The following is a 25,017-nucleotide window of genomic DNA, read 5'->3' as shown; positions in this document are numbered from 1 at the left end:
AAGACGAAAGTCTTTCTCTGGTCTGCATCCCCTTAACAATTGTGTGTATTGAGCCGTACTGTATTGTACCCATTCTGCAATCTGTTAATAACATTTTCATTCAATCAATCAATCTGCGCGGTGATTGATTGAATGAAAATTTTATTTTGAGTAAATTGTAATGAACCAAATGAGAATATCAATACATTTTTTTTATCTTTGACTATGAATAACACTATGCTCAAATTGACCAGACCTGAAAAATCTAAGCAAATTAATAGATGAAAGATGATTAAACAGAAGGTTTTGTAGATACAGTACTGAATTCTGCCACCCGGACACATGCAATTTGAAATATGATTATAGAATATAGAATATCAGACATAAAATGGTTATTAATTAAGATTAATTCATTACAAATCCTTTTTAATCGCCTGACAGCACTAATAATAATAATTCATTTTATTTATATAGCGCTTCTCAATGACCCGAAGTCGATATGTACGTCAAATCACCAATAACATTCAAATGAACTTTAGGGAGAAAAGTGAATATGTTGGTTCAATCTGCCTGCCCTTTGTTTCAGGGATGGTGTCAAGTTTCCACACCATTCAGCAGTTTCTGGCATTGCATTCAAATAATTACTCTGATGTGAATGTATTTATCCAAGGCATGATTCACGTACATTTTTTGGTAAAGTATCCTACAGCATCAGTTACAACACATTCAGCCACAGACTCATACCCCCCCCCCCCCCCCCCGACACACCACTAACTGCCTCGGCCAATCCTTTGTACCAGCGGCCATCAGGCTCCACAACAGCGGGCAGGGACCAGGACCATCAGGCTCCACAACAGCGGGCAGGGACCAGGACCATCAGGCTCCACAACAGCGGGCAGGGACCAGGACCATCAGGCTCCACAACAGCGGGCAGGGACCAGGACCATCAGGCTCCACAACAGCGGGCAGGGACCAGGACCATCAGGCTCCACAACAGCGGGCAGGGACCAGGACCATCAGGCTCCACAACAGCGGGCAGGGACCAGGACCATCAGGCTCCACAACAGCGGGCAGGGACCAGGACCATCAGGCTCCACAACAGCGGGCAGGGACCAGGACCATCAGGCTCCACAACAGCGGGCAGGGACCAGGACCATCAGGTTGGTTGGAGCCTATGGACCTTTCCTGGACCTTCCCTGGAGTTGGGTGCTGGTCTCTTGCGTGTGCTTTGGTGGATTTTGGTTGGTCTTCGTTGTTGGGCTCCCTCGGTTCGCTGGCTGGTTTTGGGGTTCCTTGCGTGGGGGGCTCGCTGTGGCTTCTGCTGTGTTCCGGTGTGTCCCGGGGGTCCTGGTGTCGTCTCGGACCGTCCCGACCCTGCATGTCTTCTCGTTTGGCCGCTGTTGTGTCTGTCTGCTTGAGCGTGTGGGGTCGTGTCTCCTTTGGCGTGGCTGCGGGTCCTGGGGCGCATGGCTCTGTGGAGTTTTGGGGGTGGGGGGGCGATGTGGGATTCACTGGTTTTCCTCGTGGTGGCGGGGGCACCAGGGCCGGGATAGATGGAGCGGCCCGTGGGGGTGGCATTCCCATCGCTGTGCATGGCGGTGTGAGTGGCGCACAGGCTGTTTGTGTTCTCCTTGCTCAGATGCGTATATTCAGAGTTAATTATATTGTTTACACTGCCTATTTTTACCTTTTACCCAATGGATCCATAAGCTCCAGCATAATCCTCGCTCCACCTACTGCACCACCCTCTACAACCCCTCCACCTACTGCACCTACAGCTGCTCCACCTACTGCACCTAGAACTGCTTCAACTACTGCACCACCCTCTACAACTGCTTCAACTACTGCATCTACAGCTGTATCTACTGCACCTAGAACTGCTCCACCTACTGCACCCACAGCTGCTCCACCTACTGCACCCACAGCTGCTCCACCTACTGCACCCACAGCTGCTCCACCTACTGCACCCACAGCTGCTCCACCTACTGCACCCACAGCTGCTCCACCTACTGCACCTACAGCTGCTCCACCTACTGCACCTAGAACTGCTCCAGCTAATGCACCAACTGGACCTCCTACTGATCCAACACAAGCTCCAGCATAAGCCCCCGACAGAAAACCAGTCGCAGCTCCTCCAAGCCCTCCTCCAATCACATAATTTAGAAATGTGTTCTGTCTCTTCGCTTGTTTTCTGGCTTCTTCCTTTGCCTTTTTTTCCACTGCCGCCAATTCTGCCACATGGGCTATCTGCATCTTTTCCTTTTCTTTCTCCAGAGCGCCCCTTAGCTCTGCCTCGTGCTTTCTCTTAATTTTCTCCTCCTCTCTGCGTATCTGCTCCTCCTTCTTCTTCAGAATCCTCTGCGTCTCCTCCTCTATGGCTCTCTCAGCCTCTTGGAACATGTCATTGGTGTAGTGGCTATCTCCATTCTCAGTCATTCTTGATCTTCTCAAGCAGCTCAGTGACCTGAGAGCGGTCCTTGTCTCTATTGTTGAAGACGTGATACCGGTTGTAACATTTGTCAACGAATCCATGGAGTTCTGGATTGTCACGCACAAACTTCTCAATTGACTGATCTTCATCAAGCTGGTCACCGTTAGTGAAGAGAACCATGGTGTACTTGGCTGCCTGATCACCAAAGATCTTCTTAATGATCTCCACTGTGTTCTTCTCTTCTTCCGTGAATCTTCCGATCTTGATCACAACCAGGAACACATGAGGACCAGGAGAAGCTAAACTAATGCACTTTTTGATCTCGTTAATGTTTTCCTTCTCTCCAAATCTGTTGTCAAAGACGCCTGGAGTGTCGACAACAGCAACATTTTGTTCATTCACCACTCCTTTCTCCTCATTGCAACTTCCTGTCACACCCTTAGCTGAACACGAGGATGGGAAATATTTTCTTCCCAGGATGGTGTTTCCTGTGGCACTCTTCCCATTTCCAGTCTTCCCCAATAAAATTATGCGGAGTTCTTCATTGTTTAGAATGCGTCCTAATGGAAGAAAACAATACTGTTATTAGGGGTGGGAGTCGAAAAAATTATCAAGATTATATTCTTCTAATATTAACTCATTCAGCGCCATCACTTAATGAGCCAGGGGACGCTAGAATGCTTTAATCAATGGAGAGACTGCGAGATTTGCGAGTGCTTAAAATATATCTTATATTATAGCTATGGGTCTAATACACCCGTCGATTGTCAGTGAGTTGCTTCCAGTCAACATGCACAAAACAGATTGTTTTTTCATCCATACATTTCCGTTTTATACCGTTTTGAATATGAGTATAGTTTTGGTGATTCTTAGTAATCCCAGGAAAAGACGCGATAATAGCCCTTTAGTGGAATACACTAAACACGTTGTAATTTTTCGCCTGATTATCGAATGTTTCTGAAATCAACGCTAGATTATCATTATTATCCTTCCTCGTGCATACATGAAATGGCCCTCGTAGCGCGGCGCTCCCCCCGCCACCTCCTGCACTCAACGGTAAACAGCCACACACACACACAGACAGCTTCGATCGGGGTAGAACGAAATATCAGATCAACGCAAGATTTTATATATAGAGTGTAACTGCCCCCCGGCATGGTGATGAAATAAAGATGCGGTTATGTTTCGTACAGGTGCTTTTATTCATTTTCTCTTTTCTTTTGCATTTTAGCATAGCAGCACTGTAGCTTTTCTTTTGTAGTCGTCGTTGCACCGTGGTTGTACAGGTTGCGACGGTTGCACCGTGAAAACTATGACAGTCAAAACACAAACATACACAATTAGTTATATTGTTCACAGAACCACAACAAAGCACATAATGCATTCAAACAAACATTTGAACTTAATGATATCAAGTGTGAACTCGTCTTCCATAACAAAAGGGCATTTAGGGAAACTAATAATAATAAGTAACGTTACTTGTTCGGCAGCATGTGCTCTGATTAGAACCGAATCAGTCAGTGCACCACTTTACATGTCTACAACACGCAAAATATAGACATCTCCAATAATAATAATACATTTTAGTGTTCAACGTACCTTATTCCGCTTTACCAAGGGGTGTTAATTACTGAAGTAAGGTCCTTGTACTCTATATAGTTCGCTGTCTGCTCCGACGTTGTCTCTTGGTTACTTCCTGTATTAGTTACAGGTCTCTTTGAGAACAAACAGGATCCTGTGACCTTTATACTATAGAAAAGACGAGCTCTGCCCCCATGTGGACACTAAAGGAAAATGCACAAGCGGCAACTGAGATATTAACCCAGGGTTTCTTAAATAGAAAGTTTAATATTCTGAGCTAATAAAGAAAAGTTGATCATCTAGACCAATGTAAATTAAAGCTTACTGATAATAAAGATGATAGGCATCTTGACCCTTGGCGGTCATTTACATAGAGTCCTTATCTGGTCTCTGATGTAATGCAAAAGAAATAATCCAATTATCTGATCGCCATTCCAAATACTGCTCATGGAGGTCCGTCCGTCGTTAAAATAACGATTAAAACCCGACTATACTCGTGATTGGCGCTGAACGGTTGGCGAGTTAACCCGACTTTACTGGTGACTGGCGCTGAATGAGTTAACACTAAGACCAGGATTATTATTCACAACTTCCAAAAACCTATTTCTTGAGTTTTCAGTCTTGTGATATGGTTTAATCTTTCTCAAAAAAGGGGATTGATGTGTGGGGTGTTTGGGGGACTGGCTGTTCCGGAGGGGTTCACATTCTTTCGAGCAACACTGTACTTATTGTACTGATTTTATGCCTATTCTTATGTCTGCACTTTCTACATTGCACTACTTTTATTGTCTTTTATACCTATTCATATACATCTGATTCTGCACTTATGTCAACTGTATGCTCATTTTATGCCTATGTTCATTTCATGCTATTTGCTGTGAAGCACTTTAAGTTGCAATCCATGTATGAACGATGCTATATAAATAAAGTTATTATTATTATTATTATTATTATTATTATTATTATTATTATAACCTTCTCACCAAACCCAGCAGATTGCCTAGATTAGCCAAGCAGAAAGGCTCACAAGGTTTGTTGATGTATTATTAATTTGACTCTATAATCATCATTACATGCACATGTATGTATCCTACATGCGTTTGTACCTTAGCACAGGTGGGAACCATGACTTTGAAAACTCTGTTTCCCTGAAGCTCTGTGGTTTAAAGGAACACACCAACATTATGAGAAATGTGCTTACAATGAATGAATGAATGAATGAAAACTTTATTTAACAGATTGCAGAATGGGTACAATACAGTACGGCTCAATACACACAATTGTTAAGGGGATGCAGACCAGAGAAAGACTTTCATCTTGTTTACATCAGGGTCGCCCGCCCGCTAAAATAAATAAAAAAGAACAAGGAGCCGTTCTTTTGAACAGAACCAAAAGATCCGGCTCCCTTCAAAGAGCCGTAATTCATTTAAAATGTGCATCTTAAAATAAAAAGTGCTTAATTTAATAAAAAATATATATAAAATTTTTTTCGTTAACTGGGCAGTGGATCAATGTGTTAGGATGCTGGTGGATTGATCACATTGGTCATGTGTCTGGTTGTGTGACGTCACCTTGTCAGCATTAAATAACCGCACCAGCTTAGTTTAGCAAAGAGCAAACTGGCTCAAGTTAAATCAAAATGAGGATCAGTATTTTATTTATTTGTTTAGTGTATATCTAGCCTCACATGGCTGTGACTGAGACCTGAGTGTTGTATCTCCTGCTTCCATGTCAATGGACACTATTGAAAATGGGGGACCCTGATGTAAACAAGACGAAAGTATTTCTCTGGTCTGCATCCCCTTAACAATTGTGTGTATTGAGCCGTACTGTATTGTACCCATTCTGCAATCTGGTAATACAGTTTTCATTCATTCATGGAAAAATGACAATAAACTTAACTTTGACTTTGATTAAAACCTGTTGCTATATCAAGTACAAACCAGAAGCGCCACTTAGTGGCCAAACCATGGCACAGCAGCTAAATAATAACTAGTAGGCCCTTTGTGACGACACGCTTTGCCACTTTTAATAATCGCCCGTCTCTGAATATATGACGTGCGGGTTTTGAACTGTCCGTGAGAACAATGAACGTGTACAAGACAAGAGCTCTATGTTTTCGCTGTTTACTTTTCTCGTTGAACACGGCATGTGTCATTATTGTTCTCTGACTGTCTCGTCTCGTATCCACGGTTTATCTCACTGACTCACAGAATGCACAATATTATTGTTTATGCTTATTATCTGCATTTGATCGAGTGGCGTCACGTGAGATGACTTGGTCTGTGAGTTTCTTAGACCAGATGGGGGCGCCAGAGACAATGAGCTTCTGCAGTTTAAAAGCACTCAGACCATTTCTTGTAAATCCTGAAGGGAGGGGTGGTGAGCCATAGAGTTATATAAAGAGGCTGAGCAGCTGATAAGAAAGAGTTTAGAAGAAAGACACCTGATTTCCTGGAAATGATCCTATTGTGCCTCCAGGAGACAGCAGATGACTATATCACACTGGCAGTGGCGAATATTCACGGTAGCCAAAAATATGACCAGTAAAAAATTCAAAATAAATTAAAATAAACATTCTTTTTCATCTCTGTGTTATAATAATTTTCTCCCTCCTGGAGAAATGTACAGAACAAGCGCCCACTCTCTATATTCAGTAGACGACAGAGTACAGCAACTTGCAATGGGCCTGGTCTACAAGATACACTATAGTACTGGCCGCCTCAGATCTACTCCTATCCAAGCTCCCGGAGGGTCATCAAAGAGAAGCCGCCTATTCTCAGTCCTTGCCCCACAATGGTGGAATGAACTACCCATCCCAGTTAGGACAGCCGAATCCCGTCCAATCTTTCGCCGTCGACTAAAGACTCACTTCTTCAACCATTATCTGAAATGATAAAAAAAAAAAAAAAAAAAAAAATCTAACCCTGACTAACCTTACTGTCATGCACTTGTCCTAATAAACTAACCTACACTGTAACACGCAACACTTTGATGAACATTGTTACTCAGCTGATAGTTATACCCTTCTTGCTGTCTTGTCGCACAGAACTTGTAAGTCGCTTTGGATAAAAGCGTCAGCTAAATGACTAAATGTAAATGTAAATGTAAATACGACTAAGGTACCCATGTACATGTCAAAATACTTCCCAAAGGTCAGTGAATACCACGATCACAACACCAGAGGGAGCTCCACAAATCATGTTAAACCCAGATTCGGCTCAAACAAGGGACTAAACACGTTTCGCAATTATGCCACCTCAATGTGGAACGCCCTACCCACAGCTGTAAAGGAATGTGAATCACTACCCACTTTCAAAACCGCTCTCAAAGAGCACCTACGGGAGACTGCAATTAGGAACTGGCCCCTGTAAATATCCAAACCACCCAACCCCCTCCAATGTAGAGTTTCTTCCCCTTCGAATGGATATATTTTTTTTTATTAAAGTATCCTACAGCATCAGTTACAACACATTCAGCCACAGACTCATACCCCCCCCCCCCCCCCCCCGACACACCACTAACTGCCTCGGCCAATCCTTTGTACCAGCGGCCATCAGGCTCCACAACAGCGGGCAGGGACCAGGACCATCAGGCTCCACAACAGCGGGCAGGGACCAGGACCATCAGGCTCCACAACAGCGGGCAGGGACCAGGACCATCAGGCTCCACAACAGCGGGCAGGGACCAGGACCATCAGGCTCCACAACAGCGGGCAGGGACCAGGACCATCAGGCTCCACAACAGCGGGCAGGGACCAGGACCATCAGGCTCCACAACAGCGGGCAGGGACCAGGACCATCAGGCTCCACAACAGCGGGCAGGGACCAGGACCATCAGGCTCCACAACAGCGGGCAGAGACCAGGACCATCAGGCTCCACAACAGCGGGCAGGGACCAGGACCATCAGGCTCCACAACAGCGGGCAGGGACCAGGACCATCAGGCTCCACAACAGCGGGCAGGGACCAGGACCATCAGGCTCCACAACAGCGGGCAGGGACCAGGACCATCAGGCTCCACAACAGCGGGCAGGGACCAGGACCATCAGGTTGGTTGGAGCCTATGGACCTTTCCTGGACCTTCCCTGGAGTTGGGTGCTGGTCTCTTGCGTGTGCTTTGGTGGATTTTGGTTGGTCTTCGTCGTTGGGCTCCCTCGGTTCGCTGGCTGGTTTTGGGGTTCCTTGCGTGGGGGGCTCGCTGTGGCTTCTGCTGTGTTCCGGTGTGTCCCGGGGGTCCTGGTGTCGTCTCGGACCGTCCCGACCCTGCATGTCTTCTCGTTTGGCCGCTGTTGTGTCTGTCTGCTTGAGCGTGTGGAGTCATGTCTTCTTTGGCGTGGCTGCGGGTCCTGGGGCGCATGGCTCTGTGGAGTTTTGGGGGTGGGGGGGCGATGTGGGATTCACTGGTTTTCCTCGTGGTGGCGGGGGCACCAGGGCCGGGATAGATGGAGCGGCCCGTGGGGGTGGCATTCCCATCGCTGTGCATGGCGGTGTGAGTGGCGCACAGGCTGTTTGTGTTCTCCTTGCTCAGATGCGTATATTCAGAGTTAATTATATTGTTTACACTGCCTATTTTTACCTTTTACCCAATGGATCCATAAGCTCCAGCATAATCCTCGCTCCACCTACTGCACCACCCTCTACAACCCCTCCACCTACTGCACCTACAGCTGCTCCACCTACTGCACCTAGAACTGCTTCAACTACTGCACCACCCTCTACAACTGCTTCAACTACTGCATCTACAGCTGTATCTACTGCACCTAGAACTGCTCCACCTACTGCACCCACAGCTGCTCCACCTACTGCACCCACAGCTGCTCCACCTACTGCACCTACAGCTGCTCCACCTACTGCACCTAGAACTGCTCCAGCTAATGCACCAACTGGACCTCCTACTAATCCAGCACAAGCTCCAGCATAAGCCCCCGACAGAAAACCAGCCGCAGCTCCTCCAAGCCCTCCTCCAATCACATAATTTAGAAATTTGTTCTGTCTCTTCGCTTGTTTTCTGGCTTCTTCCTTTGCCTTTTTTTCCACTGCCGCCAATTCTGCCACATGGGCTATCTGCATCTTTTCCTTTTCTTTCTCCAGAGCGCCCCTTAGCTCTGCCTCGTGCTTTCTCTTAATTTTCTCCTCCTCTCTGCGTATCTGCTCCTCCTTCTTCTTCAGAATCCTCTGCGTCTCCTCCTCTATGGCTCTCTCAGCCTCTTGGAACATGTCATTGGTGTAGTGGCTATCTCCATTCTCAGTCACCATCTTCTTGATCTTCTCAAGCAGCTCAGTGACCTGAGAGCGGTCCTTGTCTCTATTGTTGAAGACGTGATACCGGTTGTAACATTTGTCAACGAATCCATGGAGTTCTGGATTGTCACGCACAAACTTCTCAATTGACTGATCTTCATCAAGCTGGTCACCGTTAGTGAAGAGAACCATGGTGTACTTGGCTGCCTGATCACCAAAGATCTTCTTAATGATCTCCACTGTGTTCTTCTCTTCTTCCGTGAATCTTCCGATCTTGATCACAACCAGGAACACATGAGGACCAGGAGAAGCTAAACTAATGCACTTTTTGATCTCGTTAATGTTTTCCTTCTCTCCAAATCTGTTGTCAAAGACGCCTGGAGTGTCGACAACAGCAACATTTTGTTCATTCACCACTCCTTTCTCCTCATTGCAACTTCCTGTCACACCCTTAGCTGAACACGAGGATGGGAAATATTTTCTTCCCAGGATGGTGTTTCCTGTGGCACTCTTCCCATTTCCAGTCTTCCCCAATAAAATTATGCGGAGTTCTTCATTGTTTAGAATGCGTCCTAATGGAAGAAAACAATACTGTTATTAGGGGTGGGAGTCGAAAAAATTATCAAGATTATATTCTTCTAATATTAACTCATTCAGCGCCATCACTTAATGAGCCAGGGGACGCTAGAATGCTTTAATCAATGGAGAGACTGCGAGATTTGCGAGTGCTTAAAATATATCTTATATTATAGCTATGGGTCTAATACACCCGTCGATTGTCAGTGAGTTGCTTCCAGTCAACATGCACAAAACAGATTGTTTTTTCATCCATACATTTCCGTTTTATACCGTTTTGAATATGAGTATAGTTTTGGTGATTCTTAGTAATCCCAGGAAAAGACGCGATAATAGCCCTTTAGTGGAATACACTAAACACGTTGTAATTTTTCGCCTGATTATCGAATGTTTCTGAAATCAACGCTAGATTATCATTATTATCCTTCCTCGTGCATACATGAAATGGCCCTCGTAGCGCGGCGCTCCCCCCGCCACCTCCTGCACTCAACGGTAAACAGCCACACACACACACAGACAGCTTCGATCGGGGTAGAACGAAATATCAGATCAACGCAAGATTTTATATATAGAGTGTAACTGCCCCCCGGCATGGTGATGAAATAAAGATGCGGTTATGTTTCGTACAGGTGCTTTTATTCATTTTCTCTTTTCTTTTGCATTTTAGCATAGCAGCACTGTAGCTTTTCTTTTGTAGTCGTCGTTGCACCGTGGTTGTACAGGTTGCGACGGTTACACCGTGAAAACTATGACAGTCAAAACACAAACATACACAATTAGTTATATTGTTCACAGAACCACAACAAAGCACATAATGCATTCAAACAAACATTTGAACTTAATGATATCAAGTGTGAACTCGTCTTCCATAACAAAAGGGCATTTAGGGAAACTAATAATAATAAGTAACGTTACTTGTTCGGCAGCATGTGCTCTGATTAGAACCGAATCAGTCAGTGCACCACTTTACATGTCTACAACACGCAAAATAAAATAATAATACATTTTAGTGTTCAACGTACCTTATTCCGCTTTACCAAGGGGTGTTAATTACTGAAGTAAGGTCCTTGTACTCTATATAGTTCGCTGTCTGCTCCGACGTTGTCTCTTGGTTACTTCCTGTATTAGTTACAGGTCTCTTTGAGAACAAACAGGATCCTGTGACCTTTATACTATAGAAAAGACGAGCTCTGCCCCCATGTGGACACTAAAGGAAAATGCACAAGCGGCAACTGAGATATTAACCCAGGGTTTCTTAAATAGAAAGTTTAATATTCTGAGCTAATAAAGAAAAGTTGATCATCTAGACCAATGTAAATTAAAGCTTACTGATAATAAAGATGATAGGCATCTTGACCCTTGGCGGTCATTTACATAGAGTCCTTATCTGGTCTCTGATGTAATGCAAAAGAAATAATCCAATTATCTGATCGCCATTCCAAATACTGCTCATGGAGGTCCGTCCGTCGTTAAAATAACGATTAAAACCCGACTATACTCGTGATTGGCGCTGAACGGTTGGCGAGTTAACCCGACTTTACTGGTGACTGGCGCTGAATGAGTTAACACTAAGACCAGGATTATTATTCACAACTTCCAAAAACCTATTTCTTGAGTTTTCAGTCTTGTGATATGGTTTAATCTTTCTCAAAAAAGGGGATTGATGTGTGGGGTGTTTGGGGGACTGGCTGTTCCGGAGGGGTTCACATTCTTTCGAGCAACACTGTACTTATTGTACTGATTTTATGCCTATTCTTATGTCTGCACTTTCTACATTGCACTACTTTTATTGTCTTTTATACCTATTCATATACATCTGATTCTGCACTTATGTCAACTGTATGCTCATTTTATGCCTATGTTCATTTCATGCTATTTGCTGTGAAGCACTTTAAGTTGCAATCCATGTATGAACGATGCTATATAAATAAAGTTATTATTATTATTATTATTATTATTATAACCTTCTCACCAAACCCAGCAGATTGCCTAGATTAGCCAAGCAGAAAGGCTCACAAGGTTTGTTGATGTATTATTAATTTGACTCTATAATCATCATTACATGCACATGTATGTATCCTACATGCGTTTGTACCTTAGCACAGGTGGGAACCATGACTTTGAAAACTCTGTTTCCCTGAAGCTCTGTGGTTTAAAGGAACACACCAACATTATGAGAAATGTGCTTACAATGAATGAATGAATGAATGAAAACTTTATTTAACAGATTGCAGAATGGGTACAATACAGTACGGCTCAATACACACAATTGTTAAGGGGATGCAGACCAGAGAATGACTTTCATCTTGTTTACATCAGGGTCGCCCGCCCGCTAAAATAAATAAAAAAGAACAAGGAGCCGTTCTTTTGAACAGAACCAAAAGATCCGGCTCCCTTCAAAGAGCCGTAATTCATTTAAAATGTGCATCTTAAAATAAAAAGTGCTTAATTTAATAAAAAATATATATAAAACATTTGTCCCTTTTTTTGTTAACTGGGCAGTGGATCAATGTGTTAGGATGCTGGTGGATTGATCACATTGGTCATGTGTCTGGTTGTGTGACGTCACCTTGTCAGCATTAAATAACCGCACCAGCTTAGTTTAGCAAAGAGCAAACTGGCTCAAGTTAAATCAAAATGAGGATCAGTATTTTATTTATTTGTTTAGTGTATATCTAGCCTCACATGGCTGTGACTGAGACCTGAGTGTTGTATCTCCTGCTTCCATGTCAATGGACACTATTGAAAATGGGGGACCCTGATGTAAACAAGACGAAAGTCTTTCTCTGGTCTGCATCCCCTTAACAATTGTGTGTATTGAGCCGTACTGTATTGTACCCATTTTGCAATCTGTTAATAAAGTTTTCATTCATTCACGGAAAAATGACAATAAACTTAACTTTGACTTTGATTAAAACCTGTTGCTATATCAAGTACAAACAAGAAGCGCCACTTAGTGGCCAAACCATGGCACAGCAGCTAAATAATAACTAGTAGGCCCTTTGTGACGACACGCTTTGCCACTTTTAATAATCGCCCGTCTCTGAATATATGACGTGCGGGTTTTGAACTGTCCGTGAGAACAATGAACGTGTACAAGAGCTCTATGTTTTCGCTGTTTACTTTTCTCGTTGAACACGCCATGTGTCATTATTGTTCTCTGACTGTCTCGTCTCGTATCCACTGTTTATCTCACTGACTCACAGAATGCACAATATTATTGTTTATGCTTATTATCTGCATTTGATCGAGTGGCGTCACGTGAGATGACTTGGTTTCTTTCTTGGTAATGACTTGGTAATCTTTCCGTGACAAAATGGCATCCAATGTAATAAAAAAGGTCAACCAACGAACTAGATTCTTGTACCGGATCCCCTCCCTGGTAAACAAGAATACCCTGAAGACTCTGGCAGGAGCACTCATTCAAGGGTACTACGACTATGCTTGCACCTCATGGTACCAAAGCACCTCAAAGGCACTAAAAACCAAATTACAAACATCACAAAACAAACTGGTCAGACTACTGCTTGACCTTACTCCTAGAACCCACCTCACCCCTGCCCACTTTGCCAACCTAGGATGGCTTAGAGTAGACAACAGCAACTTGCAATGGGCCTGGTCTACAAGATACACTACACAACCAAGGTACCCATGTACATGTCAAAATACTTCCCAAAGGTCAGTGAATACCACGATCACAACACCAGAGGGAGCTCCACAAATCATGTAAAACCCAGATTCGGCTCAAACAAGGTACTAAACACGTTTCGCAATTATGCCACAACAATGTGGAACGCCCTACCCAAAGCTGTAAAGGAATGTGAATCACTACCCACTTTCAAAAACACTCAAAGAACACCTACGGGAGACTGCAATTCGAAACTGGCCCCTACAAATGTCCTAACCCAGTTTACAGTAACGACCAAGTATGGCCTTGTCAGTATTCCAATGTACAGTGCCCCCCCCCCCCGTACCCCCCCCCCCCCCCCACCTCCAATGTACAGCCCCACTCAACCCCACCCCACCTACCCAACCTCCTCCAATGTACAGTTTCTATGTCAAATGTATGTCAGTATTCCAATGTACAGTGTACAGTGTCTCCACCCCCCCCCCCCCCCCCACCTCCAATGTACAGCCACACGCAACCCCACCCCACCTACCCAACCTCCTCCAATGCACAGTTTCTATGTCAAATGTATATACACTCTTTTTCTGGATTTTTTTAGTATCACAAACAGTACTGTATTTGCAAATCTGGTATGTCATAAATGTATAGATGTAGCAGTACTGTCTATCTGTATGTCATGTATGTCATATGATGAATTGAAAATGAGGGACCCTGATGTAAACAAGACGAAAGTCTTTCTCTGGTCTGCATCCCCTTAACAATTGTATGTATTGAGCTGTACTGTACTGTACGCTCCGTCAAAATGTAATAATTATCAATAATTTATCTGATAGGACGCCGTCTGGGTCCCGACCTGGACCACGGTCTGCCTATTGATGACATATCATTCTGCTCTTCTTCTCATTGTGAGTCATTACTGGTGACAGTTACGGTCCTCATATCCGGTGGGTTGCTCTTCTCTGTCAGAGGCCAAATAGGCATCATGTTCATCTTTAAGGCCATTGATGGAAATTGCCACCACTGCTGCATGTTGAGCTGCAATTATTGTATGAAAGGTGCTATATAAATAACGTTTATTATTATTATACATATATGGATTTCACTGTAATGTACATGTACTTTATACGTGACAAATAAAACAAAACTTGAAACTTGAAACCATTATTATTATATTATATCACAATGATGCTTGTTTTGATGCACAAGCTTCTTGAAATAACCTCAGTTATAGGTATCAAACTATGGAACTCTTTGCAGAATGATGAAAAGAGTTCCACTAATATATTTCACTTCAAAAGGTTGTACAAAGAAAAGATAAATAGACAGTATAGCACAGATTAGTATAATATTGCAGTTTAGCATAACAGGATAACATGTACATGTACATTCTGTTTGGTTTTACGCAATAAGTCTATCGGTGTGCTGTATGTGTGTATGGGGCAGGTATATATATAAGAATTTTTCTTCTCCCCGTTCCTTTCGGCCATGGGATTTGGTGGATTATATTAATATGTACTGTTGGACTGTGGTAATTCCATGTACGAATACATAAATGATGATGATGGTGATGATGAAATGCTCTTCAACTCACTCTAAAAATCAATACCCCACTATCCTATGGATCATTTAAAAACATACTCACAAACCTCCCTATACCTCAGCACAAATGTTTAATTTCATCTTCTTTTTTTCCCCCTATTCATGCAAATGTATTTGATCCATTTTATATAAGGTTTTCTGAACTGTTTGTCTTTGTAAACTTGACGGCATTGCAAAAAAGGGTAGACCATCAGATCAATGTCCCTTTCAAGAATAAATAACGGTTTCAATCAATCATACAGTATATTTACTTACCAACATTGCTGGCCATGTTTAGGTTGTGGAGAGTAGAGTAGAGTAGAGTAGAGTAGAGTAGAGTAGAGTAGAGTAGAGTAGAGTAGAGTAGAGTAGAGTAGAGTAGAGTTAGTAAAGTAGAGTAGAGTAGAGTAGAGTAGAGTAGAGTAGAGTAGAGTAGTGTAGAGTAGTGTAGAGTAGAGTAGAGTAGAGTAGAGTAGAGTAGAGTAGAGTAGAGTAGAGTAGTGTAGAGTAGAGTAGAGTAGTGTAGAGTAGAGTAGAGTAGAGTAGAGTAGAGTAGAGTAGAGTAGAGTAGAGTAGTGTAGAGTAGAGTAGAGTAGAGTAGAGTAGAGTAGAGTAGTGTAGAGTAGAGTAGTGTAGAGTTAGTAGAGTTAGTAGAGTAGAGTAGAGTAGAGTAGAGTAGAGTAGAGTAGAGTAGAGTAGAGTAGAGTAGAGTAGAGTAGTGTAGAGTAGAGTAGAGTAGAGTAGAGTTAGTAGAGTTAGTAGAGTAGAGTAGAGTAGAGTAGAGTAGAGTAGAGTAGAGTAGAGTTAGTAGAGTTAGTAGAGTTTGTAGCGGCTATCTTGATGTTCTGATAGACGCTCGGTTGGGTGCGGGGATTCCTCGTCTTTGACGCGCGATTAGAAAAAACACAATGTCGAGTCCGTGTCACCTGCCGTTGGGTGAAGTTCCCATTTAATTGAAGTATTCAACTTAATACATGTGATGAGCCAAAACAATAATGTCTGCATAATGCTGTTGATAATACTGAAAACGAGCGAGGCTACGTGCGTGTGTTCATGCGGTAAAAACCGTGAGATCTCTCCGTCACCCATACCTAGATACCTTGATTGACATAGCATACACCTGTGCCTTTATTCAAAACCTATGCGCTCCGTGCTGCCACCCAGTGCTCCGTGCTGCCACCCAGTGATGAACTTAACAAACTACAAACTAAGCACAAAAACCATCAAATAGCTCCTACACACCGGCCCCAAATGTGAAGGTGGAAAACAATTACATTAAAGAAGAAAAAAGGAGCTATAACAAATGATCTTGGTTCTTCTCTGAGCCAGAGGTTACCAGCACGTAACTCAACGTTGGGTCGTGACCTTTACCGCCAGACCTTACACTGCTTCTTGAAGCAGAAAGAGCTTGGATATGGGCCGCTCCAACTGCCCTGTCTTGGTCTTCAACCGTACTGCCCGTACAAGCCCTTTGCCCATCGTTGTGAGAATGTCTGGGGTATGGGGTCATCCCAAGACATGTTCCTTCGACACATTTCTTGCAACAACAGTTTTGGTAGCAAGGTGAATGGTGATGAGAACCCCAACTGGTCACTGGGACTGACGATTGGAAAAATTCCACGTTTGGTGTGTGCTCGCTTTTCCACTCTCAGTCTTTCCTTCTTTGGGTGGCACACCCAGTGATGAGGGCGATACCACACACTGCCATTTTTGTAGTCCGGCTGGACTTGAGGCACAATTTCTCCGTAGCCACTGTCAATCACATGAGTAAGAAAATCTGTGTACTCATTTTGGTAGCCCTTATTCCGTTCAAACTTTCTTTTCAGACCCTGAAGGCGCTGTTCCACAATGCACCTGTTGTTTGGCATGGTGGTGTCATCCACTTTAAAAGGCAAGTCCATGCAATAATGTCCTTCCTGCATGCAAATAGACTTATCCAAGATCTCCATAAATCTCAGGTCCTCTCTTGACATCTCCTGCTTCTCCTCCAGTGACTTCTCGTTGAACTCTTGGTTGTACTGAGAGACCAACAGCTCCTCCAGTTTGACAATGGATGTCCTATTGGCATATATGGTCGAGCAGCTTCTCTGACAACCATTATTACCCCTCAAAGGACCGTTGACGACCCACCCCAATAGGGTCTTCACGGCATAAGGTCCATCACCTTGGCTGTTGATAATTTCCCAGGGTTCCATGAGTTTTGATGCATTAGCTCCAATCAAAAGTTCAACATCAGCGTCCAATTCTGGGATCCTGATACCCTTCAGATATTCCCATTTTTCAATATCTTGCTGAGTAGGGATGTTACTCTTTGAAACAGGGATTGTTTCATGTGTGAACGTTTCTGGGAGCTCCATAAAGTGGTTATTATCCAACTTGGACACTTCCAGTCCTGTAAGGATTTGGCTTTCAATGACCTTTTCTTGACCCATAGTGCGCATAAGAATGTTGGTCTTTGTACCCTGTAGATTCAGCTTCTTCATAAGATGGTTGGTACAGAAGGTTGCTGTACTTCCTGGGTCTAAGAAGGCATAGGTCTGCAGCACTCCATTTCCTTTATTGGATCTCAACTGTACTGGAACAATGGAAAGGGTACAGTCGTGGTCTCCGGCCCCAGTACAACCACATGCCTGAAGAGACACAAGTGCACTACTGACTGGTGTTTCTTGTGACTTGGTCAATTTGTCGTTGTTGTGGACATGCAGAATAGTCGGGTGTGGCTCTTCACAATAGAGGCAGGCCTCTGAGGACAACTCCTTAGTTACGGTAGGCTGCTTTGGCATCATGTGCACTGTGGGCACAGTTTCAGCTTGGTTGGTTGCGATGGTTATTGCAAAACTGCTTCCTTTAATGCTGCTCCTGGGTAGCGGCGCGCTCTTATCTACAGGCTTTAATGTGATGCTTGGTCGTGCATCTGAAATGTCACCAAAAATGGGATGAGACAATATTTTGACTTGTTTCTCCAAAAAGTTTACCATCTCTGGGAAGGTGGCCCTGTAGCCTTGCCGTTCTTGTATCTCACAAGCTGTAGACCTCCATCTTTCCCGCAGCTTGTATGGCCATTTCATCATAACATTCCTCATGTTTGATGGAACGTTCATCTCCTCCATGTACTGTATCTCTGTTATAGCGTTGCAGCACCCTCTTAGGAACAGCGTGAACTCCTGCAGCGCCTCTACATCCTCTGCTTTAACAACAGGCCAGCGAAAGGCTTTTTCCATGTAGGCTGTTGCTATCCTGTGCTCATTACCAAAGTGTTCTTTCAAAAGACCTTTTGCTCTTTGATATCCTTGTTGTGGTGGCATGTGTAAGCAGCTTCGCACCAGCTCTCTGGGCTTCCCCCTGGTGTACTGCTCCAGAAAATACAAACAGTCTTGATAACTGCATGTTACCTCTTCAACACAATGTTCAAATGTCCTAACAAAGGAAATGAAGTGCAATGGATCACCATCAAATATGGTTATATCTCTTTTTGGTAAAGTAGATAACATTTGCTGTTGAATGAGCAATGTGGTGAGTTCATTCTGCCTTTGCATGATTCCACAAATGGCATCCTGGTCCACTGTATTCTGCACTGCAGCGTTCTGTGTAGACTGTCGTTCCTGTGCAGCTACTGACCTACGAGGTGCAGCAGTCGAGGCTGTGAAAGCGTTTTGAGACTGATGCTTTAGAGTAGTGGTGAGAGACGTCCCAGTGTTTGGTTGCCACTGTGGCATGAGAGTAGTATCTTTTGCTTGTGGAATTCCATGATGTTGTACTTTCTCCTGAAAGTGTGTGTGCATATTCACCTTTGGTCGCACATCATATGTGGAAAAGATAGGTGGCGCTCTTGAGCCTTGATCCGAAATCAGGGTGTTCTCCTTCGGCACAAATGCAGTTGCCTGTAGGTTGAATTGAGGTCTCAGCTCTTTCATAGATTTGCTCAGGTAGGAATTCATTCCATCTGAAGGGGCCTTTCCTCCAACGGCACTGCCTTCCAGCACAGAAAGTCTTGCAGTAACAACAGCCATTTGTGTATCAAGCTCCAGTTGCTCCTTAACTTTTCTGAGTTTCTCTTGTTCCTGTCTGAGTTTCTCCTCTTGTGCCTCTATTTCATGTTTCCTTTGCAGAGCAGCGGTTTGCTCGATTAAAGCCGCTTTCTCTGCCATGGCATTTAACCGTGCAGATGCAGTACTAGAACATGATGCTCTACTGGCATTGCTTCTTGACCTTTTACTAGACACATTAGACGCACTGTCTCCAGCTTTAATTTCCTCATGCAAATCAGATTTCATTTTTTCCAATTCAGCATTATCATCATTGACCTGAAAAATCCCATTTTCGCTCAACCATGTTGATACTTCATTTACAAATGTATCATTTGTTTCCTTTTTTGCATAAAACCATTCGTCCTGCTTTCTCTGCGTATCCTCAGTTGTAGGATACTCGGTCATCAATGTATTATGTGCCTCAGAGGCAACTTGACATAGAGCTTTGAACTGTTTTAGATTTTGGTGCACAAGATTTACATTGTCATTGGAAACTAGAAGAGTGATGATTTCCCTTTTCAATTTCCTTGCTTGTGTACAATATGCATTTCTGTCAGTTTGGAGCCTTTCGATCAAAATTGATAATCCCTTTACAGAAGGCTTTCTTATTCTTGGCTCACAAACATTTTGCCCTTGGCTGGGCTCCACAATATCATGACGTAAACTCATTTTTGATAATACGTACTGTTCCTTTAAGAGACTGGAGTCTCTCTCGTGAAAAAAAGTCAATACAATAACAAAACTTTCAATGCTGCTGCTCCATTAGCAAGCAGCCCAGTGCGATACACTAACCAGTCCTCCTTTGGTGTGCTATCTCGGGATGATGAATGAATGAATGAATGAATGAATGAAAACTTTATTAACAGATTGCAGAATGGGTACAGTGCAGTACAGCTCAATACATACAATTGTTAAGGGGATGCAGACCAGAGAAAGACTTTCGTCTTGTTTCCACCAGGGTCCCCCATTTCCAATTCATCGTAACATATATGACATACATGACATACAGATAGACAGTACTGCTACATCTATACATTTATGACATACCAGATTTGCAATTACAGTACTGTATTTGTGATACAAAAAGAGTCCAGAAAGAACAGAGTATATACATTAGGCGTAGAAACTGTACATTGGATTGGGTAGGTGGGGGTGGGACTGTACATTGGAGGTGGTTGGGGGGGGGGGGGGGGTAGGAGTGGGGGGGGGGGGGGGGGGGGGGGGGGTTGGGTAGGAGTGGGGGGGGGGGGTTGGGTAGGAGGGGTGGGTGGGGGACACTGTACAACTGTACAAACAACACTGTACATTGGATTATTGACAAGACCATACTTGGTAATTTACTGTACATTGGCGGGGGTTGTGCTCGGACATTTACAGGGGCAGTTTCGAGTTGCAGTCTCCCTTAGGTGTTTTTGAGAGAGTTTTTGAAAGTGGGTAGTGATTCACATTCCTTTACAGCTTTGGGTAGGGCGTTCCACATTGATGTGGCATAATTGCGAAACGTGTTTAGACCCTTGTTTGAGCCGAATCTGGGTTTAACATGATTTGTGGAGCTCCCTCTGGTGTTGTGATCGTGGTATTCACTGACCTTTGGGAAGTATTTAGTCATGTACATGGGTACCTTGGTCGTGTAGTGTATCTTGTAGACCAGGCCCATTGCAAGTTGCTGTACTCTGTCGTCTACTCTAAGCCATCCTAGGTTGTCAAAGTGGGCAGGGGTGAGGTGGGTTCTAGGGGTAAGGTCAAGCAGTAGTCTGACCAGTTTGTTTTGAGATGTTTGTAATTTTGTTTTTAGCGCCTTTGAGGTGCTTTGGTACCATGAGGTGCAAGCATAGTCGTAGTACCCTTGAATGAGTGCTCCTGCTAGAGTCTTCAGGGTATTCTTGTTTACCAGTGAGGAGATCCGGTACAAGAAACGAGTTCGTTGGTTGACTTTTTTTATTACATTGGATGCCATTTTGTCACAGGAAAGATTTGCCTCTAGGATGGAACCCAGGTAGGTAATATCTTCTTTCCTTGTGACAATATTGTCACCCACTGTAACTGAGAAGCCGTCGGTCTTGCTGAGTTTGTTATTTGACGAAGAGAATGGACTCTGTTTTGCCCATGTGTAATGATAGTTTGTTATCAGCGAGCCATATGCAGATTTTGCTTAGTTCTGAGCTGAGGGTTTTTTCAACCTGTAATTTGTTCTTGTCAGAGACCAGCAGGGCTGAGTCGTCCGCAAACAGGAACAAGTTGCAGTCACAAGCTGACGACATGTCATTTGCATAAATTAGGAACAGTAGCGGACCTAGTATGCTTCCTTGTGGAACACCACAGTTTACTGTGAGGGGGGGGGATAGGGTACCGTTTACCTCCACCATCTGCTCTCTCCCCTCCAGGTAGGATTGCATCCAGCTCACTGATAGACTATCAAAACCAATTGCTTTTAGCTTGTCAATCAGAATGGTGTGATTGACAGTGTCGAAGGCCTTTTGTAGGTCCAGCATGACCATGCCGCAGTATTTGCCCGCGTCCACCTCTTGTTTGATGTGGTCGTTTAAATAGAGAAGGCATGTGTCAGTGGAGTGGGATGTTCTGAAGCCAGATTGGAATTCGTAGATTAGATTTTTTTCCGCAAGGTATTTTTCGACCTGTTCGTATACAATTTTTTCCATGACTTTCGAGTCATGGAAATGATGAAATGATGGAAATGATGGAAATGATGATCTTTATCCAGAAGCAGCATTCCAAGCCAGGTTCCAAAATCCTCCATTTGTCCAAGTAAGATCGGGTTTTTACTTGTGTAGCGGCTATCTTGATGTTCTGATAGACGCTCGGTTGGGTGCGGGGATTCCTCGTCTTTGACGCGCGATTAGAAAAAACACAATGTCGAGTCCGTGTCACCTGCCGTTGGGTGAAGTTCCCATTTAATTGAAGTATTCAACTTAATACATGTGATGAGCCAAAACAATAATGTCTGCATAATGCTGTTGATAATACTGAAAACGAGCGAGGCTACGTGCGTGTGTTCATGCGGTAAAAACCGTGAGATCTCTCCGTCACCCATACCTAGATACCTTGATTGACATAGCATACACCTGTGCCTTTATTCAAAACCTATGCGCTCCGTGCTGCCACCCAGTGCTCCGTGCTGCCACCCAGTGATGAACTTAACAAACTACAAACTAAGCACAAAAACCATCAAATAGCTCCTACAGAGTTAGTAGAGTAGAGTAGAGTAGAGTAGAGTAGAGTAGAGTAGTGTAGAGTAGAGTAGTGTAGAGTTAGTAGAGTAGAGTAGAGTAGAGTAGAGTAGAGTAGAGTAGAGTAGAGTAGAGTAGTGTAGTGTAGTGTAGAGTAGAGTAGAGTAGAGTAGAGTAGAGTTAGTAGAGTTAGTAGAGTTAGTAGAGTTAGTAGAGTAGAGTAGAGTAGAGTAGAGTAGAGTAGAGTAGAGTAGAGTAGAGTAGAGTAGAGTAGAGTAGAGTAGAGTAGAGTTAGTAGAGTAGAGTAGAGTAGAGTAGAGTAGAGTAGAGTAAAGTAGAGTAGAGTAGTGTAGTGTAGAGTAGAGTTAGTAGAGTTAGTAGAGTAGAGTAGAGTAGAGTAGAGTAGAGTAGAGTAGAGTAGAGTAGAGTAGAGTAGAGTAGAGTAGAGTAGAGTAGAGTTAGTAGTAGAGTCAGTGAGGAGCCTCTGGTCTCCACAGCAGCTCTTTATAACGTCCAGCACTCCTGATGACTTCAGGTAATAATTAATCCTGTGTTTATGTTCTGACTACCTGGGGAGAAAAGTATTATGAACATTGATGTCATCAAACATCAATAAAATACACATAAAATGCTGCTGATAGCACTTGTTCCTGATCACTTCTCAACAGTTAATAATTACCCACACATTATATTGCTGATTGCATTCAAAATATAATACCTGTGTTACTTTTAAGCAGGGGTGTAAAAAGTACCCAGAAATTATACTTAAGTGAAAGTATGGGTACCGTGTCAAAATCGTACTCAAGTGAAAGTCAGAGTATCTGGCTAAAAATACACTTGAGTAAAAGTACAAACGTTTCTAACGTTTTCTTTTTTTAATGTACTTAAGTACTCAAAAGTCAAAGTAAAAACTTTTTTTATTGCAAGGGATAGACCAGGGGTCTCAAACTCATTCCATCGTGGGCCAAGTTTTCATTTTAACTACACATTGCACCAGGTGAGTTAGTTGAAGAGGTGAACCAATTAGTGACATCATTAGCTGGTGTTTAGGCAAGGCTGGAATGAAACCAAGCAGACACTCTGCCCACAATGGAATGTGTTCTGCGATAGACAATGCTGAAATGAAAGAACAGAGGACACTTTCTTTTGCATTAAAATGATTTAATGCACTTCTCCATCGAATTTGAAAAAACATGTCAAGGTAAATTAGCATGGACGGCATTCACATCACAGCATCTAGTTGTAAAGTTGGCCGAACTACAGCCTTGGAAAAAATTAAGGGTTTTGTTATTTAAAAAAAAATGTAAGCTGTTTCGTCCTCTTCATCACTCGTACTATTGTCTAGTCTTGCACAAGGACCAATCAGCATGGGTATGGGCGGGTTCATTTTCCATTGATGGGGATTTGATTGGCTGTTTTTAAATAAAGTGCGGCCGCAGGATTAATAACGTTAACGTTAGTTGGGCTAGAGAGAAACAAATATACTAATTAAAATAGTTGGACCTGCGAGATTTGTACTTTGTAGGTCTGCATTTTAAATGTAAGGAGTAAAAAGTATGTTTTCTTTTCTCTGAAATGTAATTGAGTAAAAGTACAAGTATACAAACCTAATAATACTCGAGTAAAGTACAAATCCACCAAAACAGTACTTAAGTATTGTAACGAAGTACAATTACTCAAGTACTTTACACCCCTGCTTTTAAGAAAATTACCGAAGATAATACATTACCTTTTTGTAACGACCTCAACACTGGCCCCCCGTGTATTGCTGCTGTGATAGAGTCCTCTGCTGTCCTCCAAGCAATCAGGTGTCTTTCTTCTAAACTCTTTCTTATCAGCTGCTCACGCCTCTTTATATAACTCTATGGCTCACCACCCCTCCCTTCAGGATTTACAAGAAATGGTCTGAGTTCTTTTAAACTGCAGAAGCTCCATGTCTCTGGCGCCCCCATCTGAACTAGATGGAACTGCAGTCTGAAACACCCAATGGCTGTGACAGATGCTACTGGGCTAGTCCCACAGCTGTGAGGAGATCTAGATCGATCTAATCTGCATTTGAACAGTCCCATAAGTTATCTTTTAATCATTATTTGATCATATAAATGTGCATAACAGTTTTTTCCCCAGATAATCAGAATGTTCTAAACATGTTCTATTAATATTAATCGATTTTCTTTCAAATACAGTTGATAAAATGGTGGCGTTCAACCTGGGAATTATCGATCACTGCTAACATTATACACTGCGTTACATTTAACTGGAGGGGTAGGTTAGAAATAAGATGTACTCTAATAATACATGTTATTTTCTCATTGCAAGTCAAATAGCGTTTGCATTAGTGACGTGACATTCATGAATGATCCAATTATTTTGAGTGGCTCTTTGGTACGAACGGAGGGCGCCAAGTAGAAACCGTTATTTTATCGTTCCCATCCTGCCCATTTCACCTCCTTCCCTAAATCCACTCCCCTTTATGTGAACACAAGTGGATCTTCTTGTTATGAATCTAAACGCTGCAATGTGCTTTATTGTTTAAACTCAAAAGTAGTTATGAATCTGAGTAAATTCATAACCGGTACAGGAACATGTCACGTGGTGGGACCCCTTCTGACTTCTATAACGCAATAAGGATATAAGCAGTTGTTTTTTCTCTTGTAAGAAAGAGTCCGGCACGTTTTCAGGGACAGGATCTGGTCGAGGAAACATGACTTAATGCAGGGACTGGGACGTCTGGTCACCTTAATATATATTAATATAGGGTTAGGGTTATTTAATATCACACTCAT

The 25,017-nt window shown here is 43.2% G+C and overlaps 1 protein-coding gene across 1 annotated transcript; it reads right to left on the bottom strand.

Annotated features, from left to right (window-relative positions):
- Positions 1-1,135: 1,135 nt before the first annotated feature.
- On the bottom strand, positions 1,136-25,017 carry LOC311248515 (GTPase IMAP family member 8-like; the record flags this gene model as incomplete). Its single annotated transcript, XM_084339382.1, is given in 7 exon segments — positions 1,136-1,609; positions 2,059-2,409; positions 2,411-2,970; positions 8,073-8,511; positions 9,018-9,805; positions 23,961-24,093; positions 25,012-25,017. Coding segments are annotated over 7 exon segments (2,751 nt in total).

This window comes from Notolepis coatsorum (assembly GCF_963971535.1).
Source record: "Notolepis coatsorum genome assembly, contig: SCAFFOLD_316, whole genome shotgun sequence".
NCBI lineage: Eukaryota > Metazoa > Chordata > Actinopteri > Aulopiformes > Paralepididae > Notolepis > Notolepis coatsorum.
Note: the sequence above shows the minus strand (reverse complement) of the source record. Positions and strands in the feature narration are given on the sequence as shown.